The following is a 24331-nucleotide window of genomic DNA, read 5'->3' on the forward strand; positions in this document are numbered from 1 at the left end:
TGTCGGTTACTGTTTGTAAACACACTTGCCAGTGAAAATGAATGTAAAAGCCAACCCCAGATTTACTCTCATTTAGCTTTTCACGTTGTGTCTCTTGGATGCCTGTTTCTTATGGTTTAGTACACGATTGGTACCTTTTTAAAAAAGGTCTTCATATGTCCACTCACAGAAAATTAGATGGAAATAAGAAAATACAGGCAGAGGGCAGAGTCTCTGCAGGAAACTACACCTCACACACTTCTAGTGGGTTGTAAGTGATGATTAAAGGGGATTACTTCTGTATGAGTTTATACACTGTTTTTGAAAAACCATAATAGTCTATCTTTAAAGCTACAGTAGGTCACTTTTCTAAAATATATATATATTTTTTTTACATATTTGCTGAAGCTGTTACTGTATCCTGACAGTAGTACATGAGACAGATAATGTGTTCCTCTGGCTCCTAATGCTCCGAAAGGCATTTGCAGGAATGCATCAGGCCTGGATGAAAACAACTAAACAGAGCCAGGTGGAGTTTCTAACACATGTAAATTACCGCTTGTGTAAACACTGCACGGCCAACAACAACGCACATGGCAAAGACAATTATAACAGCGAAGCACAGGTCCTCCTCAGCTCTGATTGGTTGTTTTCATTCACGGTGGATTCTTGTAAAGGCCATTAGTAGCTCCTCTGAGGAGCCAAAGATTTTACTGTCTCATGTACCATTGTTAAATAGTTCCAGAAAATATGAGAAAAAGTTATTAATATAAAAGTCACCTACTGAACCTTTAATTGTAATTGCATGTATTTTCACAAGAGAAACACAATTCACGTGGCTATTCTCAAAAGAGAATCTTTTAGCAAGGAGCCAATACATCATAGTGAAAAGGACTGTAAAAATGATGTTGCTGTAATTGCTCCCATAAATCTAAAAGTGCACCAGAATGAAAATCAGCAGTGCTGTTGTTGTACTTTGCTCCACCAGTATGCTGAACTTAAGCTTTGAAAATTAACAGGGAGTAAGTGTGAGGGATGTGGAGTGTCTTAAAACTCCTGTGGGTGGGGATTTTTAGGCTGGCAAGTGAGTTCTAAAAGCCAGCAAACTGAGCCGCAGCGCTCGGAAAAGTGATAATTGACTCACTGGCGCTGATCAATAACCCTTTCAACCCCAGCAGAGAGAGGGGAGTTGTTGATCCTCACACCTTTAGAATTTTAATTGTTTAGTAAGTGATGCAGTTTAGTGGGAGTACAGGAGGGGTCACTGGCCTTCACTGAGGCTGGGTATCACTGAAAGATTATTTTAAAGGGACAGTTCACCTCAAAATCAAAAATGCATATTTATCCTCATACCTGTAGTACTATTTATCAATCCAGACTGGTTTGGTGTGAGTTGCCTTCTCTTGAATATAATGGAACGAGATGGCACTCGGCTTGTGGTGCTCAAAGCCCCCAAAAATACATTTGAAAAACCGTTACAATATCTCTTTACAGTAGTGTCTCTGTGAGGCTTTATTTAAGATCACATACACTCACTGTTCATTTCAAAATCCAAAAAATATGGTTTTCCTTTTACCTGTAGCTGGAGATATCAGCCGTAGAGATGTCTGCGTTTTTTCAGATATAATGAAACAAGATGGCACTCGACTCCTGACTCGAAAAACTCAACAGCAACGTCTCTTTCCAAACATTATTACCCACTTGCTCAAGATAATCTGCAGAGCTTGTTGTGAACAGTTTCATGTAGGAACTATTTTCTCTCTACTGAACAACATCAACAACCAATTGTATCACAGAGCAAAAAAAAAAAAAAGCATGTCTCTACTGCTAGCTCACCCAGCACCACTGAGTTAGTTTTTCTTTCTACCACTCTACACCTGCCAACTGTAAACATGGTAAACTTAAATACCTGCAAAACTGAAGACACTACTATCAGATGTACTTTGTGTTTAGTGCTAAAAAGCAAAAGTTAGCATGCTTACATGCTAAGCTTAGACACTGAACTTAAGACCTGCTAAACATCAGCATGTTAAAACTGTCATTGTGAGCATTTAGCTGAAATCACCAGTGTGCCTAATTCATAGACCCTATAGTCACCCACTGATTTTTGACTCCAGCTTTCAAGCTTTGACTTAAGCATTCTTGCTGAAAATTACAAATCTGATCAGATATTCTGTGCTGTTTTTTTTCTTTCGTATTTTGGTACTTCATATAATGGACCAATTTCCTTACCAAATAGCATTCATATTTTATATCCCATCACATTAAATCAAATGTTTATTTAATCTTTGTTTTGGCTCAGATTCGCTACAAACTTGATAATCAATTGATTTTGAAACTGATGTCAGCACAACATCAATCTCACTGACTTGCCCTGTGCATCCACATTTTCTTTTTCATAGAGCGCAGCTCTAACGCCCAACATTTCCCCAGTATTAATCAGGCGTTACCATTTAAATTTCATCCGACCCACTCCAAAGTCAGAATGTACTCAGTGTCCAACCTAGTTAAGGTTTGTTTATTTGGCATAATGCTCTCTTGCCTGTTAAAACTTTGATGAAGCTTAAACCATCAGTTTCCCACCACCCATATCAAACAGCAAGTTATTAAAAGTTTAGGCGGAAGCATGCCCTGATTTTTCCTCAACCATCAAAGTCTGCTGATGCTCTTTTTTTTTTTTTTTTTTTGCTGAGTTGACCCTGAAATCACAACAGATCCGCCAACCGCAGAAAGAGAAAAAGAGAAGAGTTTGATGCATTTGATTCCTCTCTAACAGTATTTAGAGTCTTGGAGGCATCCCAATAAGTCGTCTTTTCCATCAAGCATGACCTCTAAAGCCTGTTAGCGAATTATAGTTGTGCTTTGTGTCAGTACTGTGCTTATGTTTTCACCCCTTGCAAGAGCTGTGTGGCAGAGTTTTTATAGATCACACGCGACATGACAGATGCTACGCACAAAAGCAGAGGAAACAAGGTCTGATCTCCTTTTTCTCTCCACTTCTGCACCTCCTCTCCTCCCACCCTTCCCTCCCTCTCTTCTCCATTCCCTTGGATCCCTCTCAATCTCTTTCTCTCTCTGTGTGTCTGTCTTTGAACCAGGGATGAAGCTGAGATGGAGTATTTAAAAATAGCTCAGGACCTGGACATGTATGGCGTCAATTACTTTTTAATCAGGGTGAGCCAATGCTGATTTGCTATATCTTTACAATGTAAGCCAATAGGAGAGATTAGGAGGTGTGTCAGTTTCACCGTGGTGTCATGAAATGAAGTCGGGGAATAGCTGTCTGACTCTCCTGTTCAAAACTGTCCCTTAGCTGAATCTATTTGAGCATTTTTAAACAATTGTGTATGTTTTTGGGGTAAACAATCATCTGCTGTTTGACACTGGAGCTTTTCATAATGAAAACAAACCTGTAAGAACTCTTTAAAAAAACAAAACAAATTCACTTGTGGTGGTTCTGACCTTGGAACAGTGCATTCTCTTAAAGGCCAAGACATTTTAAAATACCACCGACAAGTCAGCCTCATTTTAAATAACTCACTGTAGCATTACTTTTCAAGTAAACAAACCCAGACTGCACATACACCCCGCAACTGGCATTCTTCAGCTCAACTCTAACAAATAGTTTTGGCAAACAGAGCCGCCACCATGCCACCACGATGCCAACACAATGCCACCACAATGCCACCTCTGTCAATTTCATGTCTAAATGAATGTTGGCTGAAGAGCAGTCCCACTACTGCTCACCAGCGTCCCTTAACAGACGGATTGAAGAAAGGCTTTGTTTACTCTGCTGTATGTGGTTTAGAATAAAAAGGGAACAGATCTACTTTTGGGAGTGGACGCCCTCGGTCTGCACATCTACGAGCCGGACAACAGGCTGACACCCAAGTGCTCCTTTCCTTGGAATGAGATCCGCAACATCTCCTACAGCGATAAGGAGGTGGGAGCATGTGCTGCTGTATTTCATGATAAAAGAATGGTGGGACAGTGCCTATAGATTGGCCATAATGTATTATAATAGTTTATTGATTTTGATGGGAATCACAGTAACATTATTCACTGAACCTTTTCTTTTTAGCTTATAACGAGGTTTTATGTCATGTTTACGTTGTTTTTTGTTTTTTTTTTAAAAATATTTTTACTTTTTCATAAATCTTTTGTATTGTAATATATACACCAAGGCTGGGCAATATATAATAGTACAATACAAATATCATGATATGAAGCTAGATATTGTCTTAGATAATGGATATTGGAATACAATGAATGCTGTCTTTTCCTGGTTTTGAAGGCCACAATACAGAAAAGTTTTTTGTTTTTTTTTCCAGAGCTTGCCACTGATGATAATTTATCTGAGATTTTTTGGTGTAAATATTTCATAAAAACACCAGTGCTCAATCCTGCAATTTCAATGTTGAGGTATTTGGTCAAAAATGTTGTGATATTTGATTTTCTCTATATTGTCCAGTTCTAACATGTACTGTATGTATATATATGAGAAAATATCCTTATCAGTGTTGTGATTTTGATTTCAAAGATATTGTCTAGTCTTACTGACAGCTGTGTCTTTTTCATTTGTGGTTTGACCATAAATCTGGTGTTCTTGTTTTCTCAATGTTTAGTTTACCATCAAACCTCTTGACAAGAAAACCAATGTTTTCAAGTTCAACTCTTCACGGCTGAGAGTCAACAAACTGGTGAGTTCATTTCAGATGGTAGAGGTTGTTTTGGTCAGAGAGTAACTACTGTTTTTGCACCACTGTAGCAGTCTGGAATCCATTCAATTTAATGTATTGCTTATTGTTGCAGGACGGCGCACAATTAAAAGTAATTGCAACAGAATTAGCTCGCAGCCAGTTTCCATCTGATGTCCCTGTCCATCATTTTGATTTGTTTGTCATTGTGAGGGTGAAGGAAAATACCTGAAGTGGCAGATGAATCAGAGTTTATAGATATACCAACCTTTTTTGACATTGCATTGGAAGCACAGTAGCAGGCATTCTTGGTTTTGTTTCTCTCGTGCAGATCCTCCAGCTGTGTATAGGGAACCATGACCTGTTTATGCGGCGCCGACGGGTTGACTCACTTGAAGTACAGCAGATGAAGTCTCAGGCCAGAGAGGAGAGAGCCAGGAAACAGGTACTGATAACAGAGAAACAAAGAAGAGAGAAGGGGGTTTAAACTTACCAATAGCCATCCAAATCTAGTGCATATTTTAACAAAATATCCAGAAAATTGTTACATGAAAATGTGAATTAATGTGTTTGATTCTTCTACTGTTATGCCAAAAGTCTCGGACACGTCGAGATTAACAGTTGCTGGCATTAATTCTTCAGCGGGGTGCCATCAAACTATTGCAAAAGGCGATAGAGTGATGAGATGATGCAATTAAAAGAGCACCAGTCAAACCTCAGAAGATGTAAATAATGTTAGAAATGTGGTGTTAATGGTTTTTTCCATTATTAATTTGTTTGATGTTTCAGCCTCATCATTGACCCTCACAGATTGTTTTACCTGCCACCCTTTTTCATCTATAGCAACATTAAAGTCACATGATTCATATACATCATAATTTTGATTTCTGAAGATTTCAGTGTGTATCAACTGAATTTTGTCGCAAATCCTGAGTATATATAGACCAAATTCTCTTCCTTAGCCTAGCATAACTTTTTTTTTTGCGATAGTTTGACTTTTTGTTGAATCACCACTGGCGTTTTTTGTGCTCAAATTGAAAATGCACAAAACAGGTGGATGAAAGCACACTTGATGACACAAAATGCATTCTGTTCAGCAACTCTTGTTTTAGTTCAGCCTAAAACAGAAAATATGTCTTTGATGTGTTTTCACATCTGTGTTTTAAGTCATACAAGGAAGAGAATGCAGGCACCTACAAACCGAGGACACTGCTTTGTTAGGACATAAAAGCTACTTTTTGAAGTTGATTTTCTTAAAACAAAACATTTTTAAGTATCTTTCAGGTGCACCTGCTTTATTTTCTTCTGTTGGATCCACGTTGCACCTTGTCCATCATCTTTTTTGTCCATATTCCATCTTTTGTCTCTGTTTTTCTTTTTTTCTATTTTTCCACTCATTACTCTAAACATTTCTTCTGTTTGTTGTCCACTCTCAAATCTGTCTGTCGTTCAGGTGGAGAGGCAGCGTCTGCAAAGGGAAAAGCAGCTGCGGGAGGAGGCAGAGAGAGCCAGGGATGAGCTGGAAAGGAGACTGATTCAGCTGCAGGATGAGGCTCACATGGCCAATGACGCACTGGTAAGACTCATTTGGTTAGCTTAGTCTTCTAAAATCCACCATTTTGTTGTACGTGTCCCATATACACTAAGTTTTAAAACAAATATTTTGTGTCAAATATAACTCCTCTCACACGATCTTCTCTTCCTCGAAGTGTTTCTTATTTTTCATGTCATTTACTCATTCTTCCCCGTTAATGTGTCTCACTGTTGCTTCTTTCCCCTCTATCAATCTGTCTCACTCCTTCTGAATTCATATGCACATCTCTGCCTCTACACCTCTTTCCCCTTTTTATCTCTGAACACATTTTCCTCTCACTCCATTTCTCTTTCTTTGCTCCATTTCCCTATATCTCCCCTGCCATTTTTCAACTTTTGTTTTCCCTTTTCACTCTCCTTTTGTTTGCCCTTCTTCCTCCTCCTCCTCTTGCTCCTCTCCAGCTGCGTTCAGAGCAGACGGCGGACCTGCTGGCTGAAAAGGCCCAGATCGCGGAGGAGGAGGCTAAGCTGCTGGCCCAGAAAGCTGCTGAGGCCGAGACAGAGATGCAACGCATCAAAGTGACTGCCATCCGTGGCCAGGAGGAGCGGCGGCTCATGGAGCAGAAGATGCTGGAGGCAGAGATGCTGGCCCTGAAGATGGCCGAGGAATCGGAAAGGAGGTGGGGAGAGTACAGGAGTGGAAGAATTGTAGATTGTAAGGCCATTCATGCTGCAGTGAATATGATTCTGATCCAGCGTTGGCCACTGTGGCTTTGTCTCTGTCAACACTATCTCTCTCGTACTCAAATTCTCCTCCTTTGTATCCACCACGCACACACAGTCACATGTACAACGTGCCTAGGTTTTTATGCCTCTGTGCCAGCGATGGTGGTGGCTGCAGGCGTTATGTTTTCATGCGAATGGTCTGCCATTGCATCCGTCCATCCATTCACCCCTTTCTTGTCAACCAGGATGCCTCAAGGGAATTTCCTCAAATTTGGCACAAACATCTACTTGAACTCAGAGATGAAATTATTAGATTTTGGTATTTAAAGGTCAAGGTCAGTGTGGCATCAGTCTTATTCTCATAAATGTGTGTTTTTTTGCCATAACTCAGGAATTCTTGCGCTTATTATTACATATTTTCACACACGTCTAAAAAGATAAAATGATGACATTTTATATCCAAAAGGTGAAAGGCCAACTTCATTGTGACATCATAATGTTCTGCAAAAACACTTGGACTTAATGACAAACTGATTAGATTTTGATGTTAAAAGGTCAAGGTCACTGGTACCTCATTTGTGTCATTTTCCTGAATGTGATATTTCAACACAACAACACCTTAAAGGAACTTCTTCAGATTTGGTCCAACCGTCCTCTTTGACTTGAACTGAACTGATTAGATTTTGGTGGTCAAAGGTCAAGGTCACTGTGACCTTGCATCTTTCTTATTCTTGTCAATGAAATATCTTAAGAGGGAATTTATCTTTATCTTTAAATTTGGCACAGATGTCCACTTGTAACCAATGATGAAATGTTTAGATTGTGGTGGTCTATAGTTAAGGTCACTATGATCTCGCAAAGCATGTTTTGTCTCATAGGAGCATGAAAACACAGTTCCTAAATAAACTCCTCAACTCAAGAACCTCCCAGATGTTTTTGAGCTATAGTGTTAAATGTCAAAGTGCACAAACTCGCTGCTTCATTTCAGCTTGCTCAGCAGCACAGAAGCCAGTCGATATTCTGTGAGCATAGAGCCAGGTAACACAGCTGCATTTAAATTGCCCAATCAAAGAACTCCTAACTTGTTTAAAAATCATTTAATTTTAAAGGCTTTGTTCTTGCACTGCGGCTGAAAGGCAGGTAATCATGCGGTTACAGCCACACTGCTGCACACAGAAGTAGAAAAAGGGAGAAAGCTTTTGTTCAGCAGCTTTCCTCCCAGGTCTGAGGTGCAGCAGTTAATTTGTGCTAGTTAATTGTAAGCAGTATTATCGATTGACGGTGGGAGTCCCTATCAAACAGTCTGTTTTCCCACACATTAAAGCTCCATGGTGCTGAAACTTTTTGATCTGTTTTATCTGTGCCTTAAAAAGCAATTCTGTCATTTACTTTTTTTTATACATCTCAGGGTGATTCAATCAAGTCCTTATCAAAGCTGCTGTTGACATTTATTTGTTTTTGGAGGTCAGATGGATAAGGAGATGACTTGACGAGTGATCCTTGATCCTCAAGCTTGATAGATGCCAATCCACTGTAGCACAGAACTTGAGTCATCTTTATAATAAAGCAGTATACATAGAGACTAAGAATATCACTTCACAGCCTCTACTTCACAATTTATTAGGCAATCATTTCAAATGGGTAGCATTAACCACTTGCCAGTAACTGCAATTTCTGGATGAGCACTTTCTGCACCAGGAAAATTCAAACCTGTAGCACTCAACATGTAAATGAGTTTGTCCACTCAAACCCTCGAGGCACATAGCTCCCCCACATCAACGAGGAACTGCTGAATGTTCAGGAACACAATAAAAAGAAATGTAATCGCCCGCATATAACGTTCTTACATCTCTGTATGCAAACTCGATGGTGGAGTAATGGTGTTAGAAATGATTGTCTGCTCGGGTGACACATTGATCACCTGGGTAATAACAAAGTGACATTCCTGCTTCATGGAGTACCGGCGTACCGATTATGTAAGATAATTTTGGATTTAATTTAGATAATTCTGTCTCTGTCAAAGGATTGGGAGGTGAATTAAAGTATTAACTGCATCTGTCTGTCTATTTGTCCCTCAGGGCCAAGGAGGCTGAGCAGCTGAAACAGGACCTGCAGGAAGCAAGGCAGTCGGAGCGCAGGGCAAAGCACAAGCTGCTGGAGATTACCAGCAGAGCTGTCTATGCGGTAACAGACCTTCAATATGCATACACATAATTACTTCACTTATATAGCACCTTTAAAAACAGATGTTTACAAAGTGCTTTAAAAGACAAAGCAAAGGCAGGAACTCAGGAATAATAAAATAAACATCAACAAAGTCAAACAAAAAGGCAACAACAAAATGCAACACAAAAGGTCAACAAGAATGAAGCAAATAAAAGGAATAAAAGTGATAAAACAGGCAGCTCTTGAAAGGCAAAGTACTAAATGAGTAAAAGAATCAAAGCAATAAAAGACGGTAGAAATAATCTAAGAAATAATTTAAGAAGACACAACTTTCAGAGTTGCTGCCACGTGAGGTAGTAACGGTGTCTGTATAAACAACAGGACGGGACCATGGGTAGGACGGGTGTGACGACATGTTATGTGTGTGATCCACCACGGAACATTTAAAAAAGCATGTAGTTGCAATTAGTGGATGGGCTAGGCAATATGGCTTTAAAATAATACCACTATATTTTTAGGCTATATCACAATACAAAATATATATCGTGATATTTTGAAATCGCCTCTAAATCACTGTAAGCTACTAAGAAAAAAGTCATTAAATGAACCACGTTCATTTAATGACTTTTTTCAAGTGGCTACTGCCAGAAAATAGTCACATAAACTACTGTTATAATAAAGTTTAATAAAATACTGTTGTAACCTTAAATAACATAAAGTATTAAGTTAAAAAAGTACTGTTATGGTTAAGTTAAATTCACTCATTTCAATTCATTTCAGGTCATTCACTGCGAGTGCCGTGCATTGTGTGGATGCCCCCTCTGCCACATGGACGAATGCAAAGTGTTATTAGATGATGTAAATAAAATAAACAATATAGCATAATACCATACGATAGACATTTTTTTATCGTCAGATGATATCTTTCGTCATATGTCACAGCCCTAGCTAGCTGCTAACTCAAAGAGGAAGTATTGGGAAAACAAGGACATTTGGGAGCTCCTTAGCCTCTGAGAAGAGGATGAAATCAGCCACTATATAAGAGGGACAGTAAATGATTGTAATCCCCATATCATTGTTGTTTATAAAGCTCTGGCGACACTACATTTTATGTCACACTAGAGGCTGAAGCTGTTGTGTTACAAGTCATGCTCGTCGCATCTCTTTTGATTCCACCATGCCAGCATGTTTTCTACAATCACAGTGTAGCATCATGATGACGCTGTTGTTTAGTTGTTTTAGTTGTTGTTTAGAGGGGACTTTCGCCCTAAAGTGCGATCTCTATACAGCATTCATAGCATGGTATGTTCATATAATACACAACCCAATAACAAACAAGAAAGCTGAAGTGATTTATTGGTGAGTCCATGGCAGGAAATAAATCAATGGAAATTATGCTAATTGATTAATCAGAGGCAGTGCATATTATTTGGGCTGCAACTACCAATTACTTTCAATATCAATTTATTGTTTGGTCTATAAAACATCAGACAACAGTGAAAAATGCTTAACGTAATATCATAGAGCACAAGATCATGTCTTCAAATGTCTTGTTTTGTAAAAATATTCATTTCGCTATTATGTAAGACCAATACAAGCAGTAGATTCTAACATGTGAAACCCCAGAACTATTAAATGGCAATTTTGTTTGGAAATAATTAATTTTCTTTCAACTTACAAATTGATTAATCGTTGCAGCTCTACATATTAAACAGTAATAATGTCATTTACATGACTGGGTGTGCAATTTTTCATTAATAGTCCCTAGATGCACATTTTAATGTCTCCCGAAAATCTAATAAATATTGCCAGCAATAAGAAGATATTTTTTTTAAGTATTGGCTAGAAGAAATTAGCATTTAAAGATTGTGAGCTGTTCTAAATTATAATGGCATTTCTGACTTTTTCATAATTAAGGACAGAGATTCATTCATTAAAGGAAATCAAAGGATGAATCAGTAATGTAAACAGCCTTTCATAAAACAAGTACATATATATTACACACATATATTACATAGTACATTGATACACTCCCAGAAGGGAACAAATGCAACCCACAGAAGAGTACAATGTCTATTCCTATTTGGAGTATCAGCTGCAAACTGTTGGTATGGAAATGACCATATAGTTTGATCTTGGCTGAAAATAGCAGACACATACAACTGAAGACCCGCAAAGCTGCACTGAACAGGAGATACTTGCATAACAACAGGCAGTACATAAGGCAGCCTACGCTAGAGCTTCCAACATGCTAAAAGCCCACATACTGCACAATCAGCTGCTTACACACATGTGTACACACACACACACACACACACACATGCACACAAAGATACATATTTAGATGCTGGCCATCGATACAGATCTACTCGCTTGAAAGCTTATGAATGAACTACGTAAACACACAAAAAGACAAACATACTGGTGCACATACAAACAAAGATATATCACCACTGGGACTCCCTTATACAGTTATCAGCTCATGCATGAAAACACACATCTACATATACACACTCACACTCACAAATACACATTACTTCCCGTCCTGTTTCCACCAGACTTGGTCAAATTGCCTTTTCCTGCTCGTCCAGACAGCATTTATGTTGAATGTATCCACACGCCAACCAATGGATTTACATTTATATTGTGTATAAGGTGAACTTCTTAACCAGCCGGCTCCTGAGATGGCATGTGGCCGATGCATTTGAGACATTTGGTCAGGACCTAAAAGCATAAATTTGTGTATTTATAGTCTGATACAGTCAAAGATATCATCTTTCCTATTTGACAGATCTGTTGATTTACGTTGTGTCCTCTATATCTTATCCATGCATTCCTCCTCGCCCTTTATATAGTCGCCTTCCTCTTTATTCCATCTATCCCTCCTTTGAATCTATTTTACCCTTCATGTCTTTTCCTTAGTCCTTGTCTTTCCCCGTCACTTCCACTTCCTCTTTATTCTGCACCATTTACTGTCCTTTTTTCCCTGTCAGTTTGACTGCACCGCCACCCGTCCTCTAATCTGTCTTTCCATCTCCCCTCCCAGTCCCCTGGACTGCCATCTGACAGCATGCCTCCCGACCTGAGCTTCAGCAGGGAGAACCTCAGCTTTGATTTTAAAGATACCGACATGAAACGCCTCTCTATGGAGATTGAGAAGGAGAAGTGAGTGGCTGGCCTTTTACTCTGCTGATGCTGCCTGATATTTTGGGCTTTGGCGAAATCGAAGGGAGTGATTATGTGATGAATATCTATTTCAGAATCATTTAAAATACACTAAAAATGTTCTTGAGAAAAAAATAACATAATTATGCATTGTACTTGGAGTAACACAATCATTAATTTATTATTAATATGTACATTTTGATTCAGGAGTTGAGGTAGGTAGTTGACCCTTAGCTGTCACTGATGTCACGGCCACCATTCAAGCTTTTTGTTTTTCTCTAGCTCTTGGTGTTAGCGATTTCAGACAGGAAAAACTATATTTAGACAAGTTTGACAATGGCTGTGGAGCTGAATAAATGACCTGGGTCTTTGTTGTCATGTAATTAGGTAATTAGGTTTTTAAAATAAAGGCAAGTGAGCTGAGAGACGACAGATCCAGGATGAGTGGGTAGCTGTTCACAAGACTGAAAGTAGGACTACAACAGCACTGAGACATACGTACATACAATTAAATTGTAGCACTATAAGAAATTTGGTATGGCATCATAATGGCATATTATAATGAACACAGCTTAGTACACTGATTCTAAAACACAGCATATTTCTCATAATTTGGTCTCAGACCAGAATACCTGGAAAAATAGTTCCTAAACTTTAAAAACAGCTCACAAACACATGTTTTTAAGGAGTTCCTATGTTAAAAATGTGTTAAAGAATTTTGAAAAGTTAAATCAAAAAGCTGCATTAATCTGTTTTGCTTGCTTGGAGAAGGCCTTTGGGTATGTTTTTGTTTAATTTATACAAATTCTTGAATGACTGGGTTATAATATTATATAAGACATGCTTCAGGCTTATAAATAATGGTCATATTTGTCTGTTTTAAGAGGAATGAAACAAGATAGCCCATCATAGTCATATTTTTTTCATAATGCAGGGTGGCTGCGGGTCACTAAAAAGTCTTGAAATATCTTAAATACACATTAACTAATAAAAGGCCTTAAAAAGTATAAATTGTCTGAGATTGGATGGGTCTTAAAGGTTTTTTCGTCACATCACCGTAAGAATTTCAGATGTTGGAGCTACGAGAAAAAACAATATAACAGGAGGGAAACACTACTCAACGGGGGAACAGCCTTCAACACAACACTTGTATGCATGCAATGCCCCTTATCGCCAATTCTAAGTATTCAGATCATGCAGTGAATCTGCTCAGGCCTAGGCAGCCTACTCGTTAGTTTTTGTTTTTTGGGGGTTTTTTTGTGCTGTAAGCATCAGCAGTGTCATTTTACCTAGCTGCTTATTTAAGTAAGTTTGGTTTTGAAATTCATCTAAAAAAGTATCAAAAAGGTCTTAAATTTAACTTGTTTATATCCATAGACACCCTGTAATGGCTCTGAAAATACTAGCTCTTAAAGTCTGATATAATGGTGACATAGAAAGGAACATATAATCTAACGGTCACTAAACTTGAAATGTGATCATGTTTAGGGTGGAGTACATGGAGAAGAGCAAGCATCTGCAGGAGCAGCTTAATGAGCTGAAGACCGAGATTGAAAGCCTCAAGATGAAGGAGAGGGAGACTCCTCTGGACATCATTCACAACCAGAACGCAGAGCAGGGGACCAGCAAGCACAGCAACTTTAAAAAGGTAGCTATGAGCCCGGCTGCTTGCAAGGAGGCAGTTTCATGTGCTCTCTATCAACAAACTAACATATTTACCCAACTCTGATTAATAACACTAACCGGTGAATTGGGGTAAATAAAAAACAGCCATTAGTTGTTAAAGGTGCTTTGTGGAGTTTTCTTGTAAACAAACAGCTACACGCTATGCTTGCCAAAACCTCGTAATAATGCTGTTCTGATCAAGAGGCACAGAATGGATGGGAGTCTTCAGTCTTATCTGGCACAATGACAGGGAAATTCTTCACCACAGCTGTCCATTGTGACTCACCAAAGCATAGCGTGTGCGTGTGTGTGTGTGTGCGTGCGTGTGCGTGCATGTGTATAATTGAGCTCTAACAAATGTGTTGAATGCATGCTTTTACTCATAAAACATTTGCAAAGCCAAGGTATATTAAATCCTGCATTGTCCTCTTCTTCTGTGTCGTTGTTGGTAGATTGCTGCATATTTTGGCATCTTTGATTCAGTATGTGAGCTAAACGTTTAGAAAAATAATATATTTGAGTCCCACTTTTATTTAAAAAAGAAAAAGAAAAGTCATAAATTCCCCTTAAATCCACTTTGTACTTCTTTTTTTCTATCAGATCTTGGCCCATGAATATAGATATGTATTAAGTTGTGTAATGGGGAGAAATACACAACTTATGTGTCTCTGTTACATTTACAAGCTTTTTAGCTATTCAGTAGTTGTCCGATCGGCTGAAGAGATGTGAAGTATAGAAGTGGTCTTATTACTGATCTTACATCATCTTCCACAGATAAGTATCTATCAGAGATTTGATAGTCCTATCTCGTACAACACCCACGCCTAACCATCATATTATTTTAAAGCTGGGTATTGATTCTCAGAGCATTGCTCAATAGCAGCGCTATTGGCCTTAGGTTAATTTTTCAGCCTTAAGTTTCTTCTTTGATGGAGTCCGCTCAGGGGAGGGGCAGCAATCATTCATCGGCTACTATGACCTCTAAAAGTGCACAGTGATTACTGGTCTTATGTATATAAAAGAAAGATCTCACTGATCAACTGTGAGGGGAATCTGTGTCTTTATGCCTCCATGCTGGTAATTGCCGTGGCCAAAGGCATTATTTTTTCAGGTTGTCTGCTTTTCCATCCGTCTGTCTGTCCATTTCTTTTGAACCCGATATCTTTAGAATGCTTCAAGGGAATTTCTTCAAATTTGGCAGAAATCTCAGTCAATAATCAATCAGTATAAACTGATTAGATTTTCGGGGTTGAGCATCAAAGGTCAAGGTTGTTGTGACCTCACCTGTCTCATTCTCTTGAACAAAATATCTCAAGAATTCCCAGAGGGATTTTTTTAAAATTTGAAACAAACATTCCCCTGGACTCAAGTATGAACTGATTAGATTTTGGTGGTCAAAGGTCACTGTGACCTTACATCCGTCTCATTTTGTGAATGTTATATTTCAAGAAGACCTTGAGGGAATTTCCCCAGCTTTGGCACAAATGTCCAATTGGACTCAAGTATGAACTGATTAGATTTTGATGGTCGAAGGTCAAAAATTATTGTGCACTTATGTCTGTCTCATTTCAAGAACGTGATATCTCAAGAAGGCCTTGAGGGAATTTCCTTAATTTTGGCACAAATGTCCACTTGGACTCAAGAATGAGCTGATTAGAATTTGGTGGTCAAAGGTCAAGGCCACTGCGACCTCAAAAAACATGTTTTTGGTCATATCTAAAGAAGTCATATGCTAATTCTGAACATATTTGACACAAATTTCTAAAAGTATAAAATGATGAAGTGAAAACATTTTATATCTAAAGGTCATCTTAACTGTGATGATCAATTTTCTGCCAAATATTCAACATCATATTTCAGGGACCAAAGGGGAGACATTTGGTCAGATACTGAGTTACGGGTTGAGGAGTCATGTAACTGCAAAGCGGTAATTCTAGTTGTGTGCATGTTGTGTCAACAGTGGGAACAGCGATTTCATCTTACCCCAAGTGGCTGGCTTGGTGATGATATAAAATGACACAAAAAAAGTGGCAGACTTTTTCAGCTTGCGGGATCTTCCTAAATTGATTGGTCAGAGTCAATGGAGTAGTTATAAAAAGTAGATTCTATTTTCACTGTCCTCTGATGAACTGGCAGATTAGACCCATTCTCCTTTATCTTCCCACTCAAGTATCTCTGTAATTTCAATAAAAGTATCAAATGATTTTTTTAGCTCTGCTCTCAGCACATTGTGTAACAAAAAGAAAGAGCCCACCCCTCCTCCCTTCTTCTCTCCCACTGTAAAATACACTTGTTAAAGGAGCACTAATTGATTTTTGCTTGGTGATTAGTCATCTGGATGGTTGGGGGCACCTTTGGCATGCAGGGGGAGAAGCAGCTAAGTTAAAAGTGTTGGCTTAATTGAACTGGAGGCAGGAGGCATTTATCTTGCTTCTGAGGGAAGGGGAGGGAGCACACAGTGTTGCAGGGAGGAGGGAAGGGGAATTAAGAGTAAGAAACTAAAGCCCCTTTCCCACTGGACAATAAACCCACTAACACCCACTAACTTCTGGCTTTGGACTTTACTGGGAGAGGTTACAATCAGTACTCATTCCCAGGACAAATGTCTCAGCAGTAGTCACTGGTATTTGTCGGCTCCAGCATCAACCAGCACTGATAGAAAATTGACACCTGTTTGGACACACTAATCAGGGTTCATCAAGGTTTAGGCAAGTTAGAATTAAGACTTTTTAAGACTCTCTAATTGCCACTTGGAATTAAATGTAAGAACAATTTTACATTTCCCAAAACTGAAGAAAAGAAAAACATGAACCATTAACGATTATGCAGGATTAGGGAAAATGCTGCATAAAATGTTTGTGCCCACTTCAGGGTCCTGGAGGGACGGCAGAGTACATGTTGTCTTGAGTTTAATGGCAGCTCGCTAGCAGACAGCAGATTCTCTGCTTTTAGCATTCTGGGCCAAATGAGTGACGTTGGTTCCACTATCCTGATCTGCGTGAAGTTAATGCGAGAGGCATTCAGTAAATTATGTAATAAAAATAAATGTTACTAATTATTTTTAGTTTTATTATGCGATGTTAGAACAAAACAAACAAAAAACAATTCATAAAATTACTACTTCCCATGTCTGAGCATTTTTCAAAAACATTGTAATAAGGCTTTATTTGCCTTTTCAGTCTTTTTAAGGATTTTCCTGCAAATTTTTGCCCCTTTTTCAGCATAGTCGTTGGTTTCTTCTGCAACTCACTGCAGCCATAAATTCTGTCTGTTTCGTCCAAGCAGTACTCAAGCATTGTTCCAAATATGACAGCACCAAGTTTGAAAAAAAGACCAAAGAGCTGATACAAAAAATAAGTTACAACCATAATGTTTACACTAGCCTCCATGCTGCTTTCTTCTGTGTACTAATCCTGTTTTTTTGGTGTATTTGTAACATTAAACATGACCCAAAAGAAAAAAAAAGGCATACTCAACTTCCAGTAAAAGGAATGGATTGCCTTTTTTAGTGGGTGTTAAAAAAGTCACTTATATGCACAGATTTTGGTGAAATAATGATATGAGTCAGTTTTGCCAGAAGAGGCGAGAGGTTAGGTGAGGCTGACCAAAAACGCTCAGAGGATCAGGAGTTTGAAGGAGGCTGAGTCACAGAAAAGTGCTAATAATCTACCATGAAGTTGGCAACCAGAGAGAGACAGGATGAGGGGGAGACTGTGGGGGTGGGGGGGTGGGGGAGCAGAGGGAATGTGCAACGAAGCACAGATCTCTGAGCCAGAAGCATCAGTAGCGGCTGAACCCCGGAGCAAAGCTCCCTCCATCCAGATTCCCTCCCCCCTTTGGATGATTAATGAATGGCCCCTTAACATGGCCCAGAGCCTTTGTGCTTCTACCAGGCCACAGGTTCTGCTCTGTTACCACTGGGCCTGTCAGGAGAGCTCACTCTCAACACCTGAATCACAAGAGCTGCAGTGATTTCTGTGTGAAGTTTCACAGTTTTTTATGTAGCAGTCGATCCAGACTGCGTGAAGAGACACACAAAGGAGGGCAACCATTTGGGTTGCTCTCATTGTGCTCTCCTGCATATCCAAACAACATTTCGTCCTCTGGAAATAGTTTGCTGTTGTGCTATTCACAATGTTAATACCTTAGACCTTTAGTATAGAGTTTTTTGCTCTCTTCCGCATGGCGACTGTGGGCAGTGTGGAGCACAATGCCGCAGATTCAGACACACACTCAGGCTCTCACACTCACAAGTGTAGTTCAGGCAGTCTGTCAGGCGGGACAATAGAAGGTGATCTGTAAACATTATGCTGCAAATCCATCCCTTACCCACACATTATCTGTTTGGATTTGCTTAAGTCCCTCCATCTACACATTCCCCAGAAATCACCCTGGATTTCCCAAACTGTCCTCCATCATCCCCGCTCTAATATTTACTTTGGCAGCCACTTTAATTCCCTTTACCCTACAGATGTTGAAGAGGGGAAAAAGTTTGCCCAGTCAATTTGAAGTAGCGCTGTATTCGACAAGTTAATGCTCCGCTGTCCTGAAGGGGTTAAAGCACAGTCAGTGGCCTGAATTAATCCATCAGCAGCTCATTTAAACCTGGAAAGAAAAACAATTAACAGTACTTTCTCTGACAGGCATTGATCTTCTGCCCATCGTGCTCTCCCTGCAGTGGAGAGTTTGAAAAGCCTACAGATTTCTTTGTCCACCAGGGACAGTTGTAAACTCTGATCCAGTGTGAGTGTCAATAACGCTGCAGATCTTCACATAGCATCAGAGATTCATTAAAAACAAAATAACCTGGTGGGTACGTCTTCAATAAACCCACAAGTTTACCGACTCCGATTATCCACTGCTTATGATCATTTAGTCTATTGATTTGTCAAGAGAAATAAGTCACATCGTGTTCTGCTGGAATGCAATATGATATCTGTAGCCTTTTGTATTTAACAGTGTTTACGTAGTCATGACTGGAATAAACATCTGCATCTTCATTTGAATTGCAGTAAAACAAATCTTAGTCACAATTATTCATTTGAATAAACAGAGCACTGTTTTCACTCATGTTGTGCTACATTCCTGCTAATTAACAAATCTTTGCCTCAAGATAAAACTTTAAATAAGGTTCTTCTTCACCTTGATTCAGAGCATCACCCAGATGTAAAATATAAATTTGTTAAATAAAGTTCTGCCAAACTAAAAATAAATATGCCATCACAGAATGCTACCCAATTAAACAATGTTATGATTGGGACGTTAATATCGCGGTCGAACATGTTTTCTCTATTGTGGGAAGACAAAATTGTGATCAGGACTCATTTTCAGTTAATCCTAGCACAAGAGTGGGCTCTCATGAAATAGTGGTTTTAGTAACACATGAAGTGCAACCAGCTCCCCAAAACTACAGAGACTGATCCAGGGTGCGGGGGATTTCAACCATATGCACCCAAACTGCATTATGACAGTTAAATTTGTGCTTTCACCCTGAAAGCTTGTTGACCATCACATAACATCTGCTACATTTTGTTAGTGATTAATTCAGAAATTAGGGCAGACTTGTTGGTCGTGGTGCTTGCGTTGGAAATACACAGCAGCATTGGGTCCAGCAGAAAGGCTGAGACAGGGCAGGTGATGATTTCTGTGCCATATGGCCATTTGGTTACCAATCTTGCTTGTTGGCTCTACAGCAGTATGTTCTGTTCTTGTTTACTTCCACCACAGATTAAATTCTTATCTGCTCTGTCGTTCCTGTCTCCTCCACAGCTAACACTACAGAGCACCAAGACCAGAGTGGCCTTCTTTGAGGAGCTTTAAACTACATGCCTGTGAAGTTGGGGATGCACAACTGCCAACAACCTCATGAATCTACATTCCAGGACAGTTTAAATGATTGACCACACTACCAGAGCTTCTGCTCGACTTCTTGGGAAACCACTATGAAACACAAAAAAATGACCACTGCCTTCGTCTGCACCAACTCTAGAGGCCTCGTGTACGCACAAACAAAAATGCATTCATAATATTCCTGCACTAAATCTTGGATTCAGAAAGAATTGAGTCTGTGTTTACAGAAATAATATGTGAAATACTGCACATTCTCCATGAGTATTTCGAAGTGAACTTGGTTTTGGGTTTTATTAATGTCACAGAACAAAGGTAGGCAATACAAGGAGAGATCAAAATGGTCTTTGACTGCTCCAGTTCCACTGTGGCTCTAATGAGACAGTATCTGTGGAGTTCACAATGGTTATTGTATCGTGTCTAAATGAGATGACCTACATTATTTGACTGCCTAACTGTTTTGAAATTCAAATAGAAATAAACCACTAAGGGATAAAGTTGAAAAAGAAAATGAACTGATTATGTGGCTGACATGTTGCCCTTACCTTGACTCAAATATTTAATATCTTGGCAGCAAAATACTGTATTGTTCTAGACTGCCCTCTACTTTCACACCAACTATTTGATTCCTAAAGGCAAAAACAAATTCCTTCATACAGTATACTCTCTCTTTCCTTAAAGTAATACTTCATCCCCCAAATGATCCTTTGTATATCAACAACTCACCCTGTTATAGTGACTTTCTCACATGCCTCAGGTGAACAAAAAATCCAAAAATAAAGTAACATTTTTGCTACTCCTGCTACTTGAGGTCACAGGAATCCACGTTTAACAAAACTATCTCAAACGTCTCACTCAACTCATGCAATAAAATCCAAGTTTCATTTATCCAGTTATATGCCCAGTACTTCCCAAACAGACAGTTCCTCCATCAGGGAAACAAACAGGAAGTCAGAGGCCAACTCTATTTTCAAAAACAGTAATTTTCCATTGCTCAACATGGTAGTTGCTGGTCTATCTCTGCCTTGACCAGTAAGTTCATTGTGCTTTTGTTTTGACTTTGGTGTTTTAAAGTGTTAGTTAGGATTCATTTTCGTTATTGTTAAAGAAGTATTTCACCGATATGAAGAGGGTCCTCGCATAAAACTAGGCTGTCTATGCAGTAGTTAGACACATATGCATTGGAAATTGGTGCTACATGACCAGAGAAAACGGAGAAAATGGATAATTTACTCAAGAGGTAGAAAACCTACAACTACCAGAATGCAGTGCGCCATATCAGACCAATAAAAGCTCCCACTGGTAGGTGACATAACATGGACTGATTCGTGTGAAACAACAGCAGGCGGGCAGATCCTGTATTATAGTATGACAGTAAGATAAAACATGTTTCTGAAAACATTCGGGGCAAGAATTAGGCAGTGCAGTAAGCAGTAACATAATTTTGTCCGTCGGCTGAATTCGTCGAGAATTTTTTTCATTTTTTTGGATTACTCGTTCCCCAGAGCATGCGAGAAAAACATTTTCTTCACAAATTTACGCAACACTGGGTGACAAACTGATAAACAAATGGTCATTCTGTTGGTGAATTATAATATAATAATAATAACTTCATGCTGCCTTAATTTTCCTGTTTTTGAAAGAATGTTTAAATAAAAAACGAGTTTTCAGGCAGCAGAAATAGAGCATTTCTCTGCTATAATGAATTTAAACAGACATTTACCACTAATAGTGTGAGTTTATGAGCTGTGAACAATATTAAGCTTGCTTTTGACACAAAAATCCACTTCTGTGATTTATATCAAGTAATTTGTGTTGGTTTTGTTGTGTGAGCTGTTTTTTTTTTTACTTTGAAGTCTCCAAATGTGTCCATGTTTGTGGTTTTATGCAACTTTTTATGGTGAATGTAGACAAAGTGTTGTGTATATGAGGCCTTAGCACCTGCGTTTACATCTTGTATACACAGAGAAGTTATGTTACACATCTCTGGCTGCCTCACTTGATTAGGATGTCCTCCCTGCACGAGGCAGCGAGTGCACTATGCTCCGCTCTCGAAAGTGAAGAGACGATCATTTGTAATAGGTTGTTCTTAGAATTCAAACTGGATGAAGGAAAACTGGGATTCTTAGATGTGAGCTTGTGCCACATCTATCTCAGTTTTTTTTTTTTTTTTTTTGTGGTGAAGACAACCGCTTTTTCGAAACATGAATTTGCATCTATTTTGAATTAATGTGTCTTTTTGAATTAATGTGCTCTTTCCCTCTGAAAGCAATTTATTTTGGGGGAATTATAATGTGAAGAAAATATGTTTTTTTTTTCTCTTCTTGTCTGCATTTAACAAGGATAGTAAGCAGTATTTAAAACAAAACTTTGGGTGAAGTTACAGTACATTTTCTTACTAAATATACATTTTGACAGAAATATTACTCCAGTTATGTAAGTTTTGTATGTGAAATAAAATGAATATCAGGTCTGATTTTTTTTTGTATGTTTTTTCCATCCAGAAATAACTTTGTGTTAGTTATTTTGGCAGACTTTGATGAATGTCAGCTTTGATATTGCCAGTGCCAAGAGCCTCTTCCACCCGACCCAAACAGACATCCAATTACACCTTTGAAATGATTCAAGTGTTACGTAAGCACCCTCCATCTTGTGTCAGATCACATACCCAGTTTGCTTGAATGACAAGGTCTTTGTGTGTGTGCTTACGGATGCGTGGGTGGGCGGGGTGTGTTGCATGCCCCGTGCACTTGTTTTTGTGCCGGCGCGTGCTGTGTTTCAACACATTAACTCTTTACTGTGAGTCCCTGCCCGTGGTGTTCGGTCCCTGAGACTGACAGCTCTCTGACAGAGTGAGTGGCGTGCAGGTCAGGGGGCTTCTCCACAGCTCTGTCACCTCTGGGTTTAGAGGGAGACTGACCACCCCTGGCTTGTCAGTGTTGTGACAAAAGGGGCGTCTTCAGGAGCCAACTCTCCCCGGGGCCCCGCGGCTCAGGCAGCGGTGGAGGGTCTGTGGGGGCATCATGCAAATCAACAGACACGCAGATTCTCCGTCATTGCTGCCTCAACTCTGCCTTCTGAAATGGGCGAGGGGAGAGGGGGAGAGACGGGAAGAATCGCATCTTTTGTCATTTATCCATTCTCAAGGGATCACAGTTGACGTCACACCTGCACGCACACACACAAACACACTTGTCTTGCAGCAGATTGGAAACGGTTCTCAGTTTACTGCAGGGTGAGGGGAGCTGATGGGGACCGCGCAGCACCTGCCAGGAGCCTGAATATAGAACAAGCACACACAATAGGAAGGAAAAACCCTTGTGTCACAATCCAGGGTGAAGTCTCAGTTCAGAGCCACATCAGGTGTCAACAGAATGATACAATAGGAAGAGTTTTATTAGCTCAGCCAATAAAACTCCTTATTACCATTTTACAATTTACAACAGATGTAAGGACTTCAAACCAAAATAGCCTGGAAGTAAAGGCATTATCGTAGCCACCTAATAAATGTTAACGACAATATATATATATTTTAAAATTATGAATTAAAAGAGAAATGTTTTATTTTCTCCAATTACTGCTGCCCCTAAGGTAGAACTGGCGAGGGCCACAGCTACCGTGATACAATTGCCTCCTCCAGGCGAAAAATAATAGGAAGCTGATATTACTGTCTTTAAGAGGCTATGGTGCACTCATTTATTAAACAGGGAAGATAGTGTTGTGAGACCAGACAACCTGAGGCAACCATTAGTACCACCTGGTAAGGGGGCAAAATAATGCTCCGAATGTATTTATTTATTATATACTTTATAAATCCCAGAGGGAAAATTTGTATGTATTTTTTTACACCATTGTCATTTACACAAAAGCCCAAAATACAAACACATGCACAAACAGGAGTTGTACATGCACTAAATGGAGAGTGAGGGGGCTGCCCATGGACAGGCGCCACGAGCAGTTAGTGGTTTGGTGCCTTGCTTAAGGGCACCTCAGCAGTGCCCAGGAGGTGAACTGGCAACTCTCCAGCTTCCAGTCAACGCTCCATACTTGGTCCGGATGAGGACTTGAACGGGCGACCCTCCGGTGCCCAAGCCAAGTCCCTGAGGACCGGGCTTACTCACGAGCTTGCTCATGTTTGCTCGCTCATCGTCAAAAATTAAAAGAAAATTTGCCTTCCTGAAATTTCTTTTTAGAATAAATTTAATTTATTGGAAAAAAGGTGAAATATGGAGATATTAGGTTAGCACCCAACAACAGATTTAAATTTTAAATAAATAATAATAAAAAATATATATTTACTGTCACACCACTAGGCTATCCACTAAAGAAAATAAAACATTTTTCTCAACTCCTGTTCACCCTAAATAACTTTAGTGACAGCGTCAGAAAAGTTTTTCTTTCTCCCTCTCTCTTTGATTGCAGCATGTTTGCAGATTGACACGATGCGCCATCCACATTGATGTTCATCTCCTTACATGGCTGTTCGTGGGCGTGGATGTATGCAAATCGCTGAGTTGTAGGAGCGCGCTGTCACTTTGAGATTGATTTGCATT

The 24331-nt window shown here is 39.4% G+C and overlaps 2 protein-coding genes across 2 annotated transcripts in view; one reads left to right on the forward strand and one right to left on the reverse strand.

Moving 5' to 3' along the window:
• fbxo21 (F-box protein 21) overlaps positions 1-5074 on the reverse strand; it is a 35836-nt gene extending 30762 nt beyond the window's left edge. Inside the window, exon 1 of the mRNA XM_088076463.1 lies at positions 4945-5074. Within this exon, the coding sequence (XP_087932589.1) occupies positions 4945-4982 (38 nt within the window). The 5' untranslated portion in view covers positions 4983-5074. The remainder of the gene's footprint in view (positions 1-4944) is intronic.
• nf2a (NF2, moesin-ezrin-radixin like (MERLIN) tumor suppressor a) overlaps positions 1-22254 on the forward strand; it is a 38985-nt gene extending 16731 nt beyond the window's left edge. Inside the window, exons 7-16 of the mRNA XM_042488378.2 lie at positions 3078-3153; positions 3788-3922; positions 4605-4679; positions 5008-5121; positions 6130-6252; positions 6672-6889; positions 9014-9119; positions 12148-12266; positions 13755-13914; positions 19701-22254. Coding sequence (XP_042344312.1) covers positions 3078-3153; positions 3788-3922; positions 4605-4679; positions 5008-5121; positions 6130-6252; positions 6672-6889; positions 9014-9119; positions 12148-12266; positions 13755-13914; positions 19701-19751 — 1177 coding nt within the window. The 3' untranslated portion in view covers positions 19752-22254. The remainder of the gene's footprint in view (positions 1-3077; positions 3154-3787; positions 3923-4604; positions 4680-5007; positions 5122-6129; positions 6253-6671; positions 6890-9013; positions 9120-12147; positions 12267-13754; positions 13915-19700) is intronic.
• Positions 22255-24331: the final 2077 nt, after the last annotated feature.

Source organism: Plectropomus leopardus, chromosome 4, assembly GCF_026936395.1.
Source record: "Plectropomus leopardus strain MGB_pleo_1.0 chromosome 4, ASM2693639v1, whole genome shotgun sequence".
Lineage (NCBI taxonomy): Eukaryota > Metazoa > Chordata > Actinopteri > Perciformes > Serranidae > Plectropomus > Plectropomus leopardus.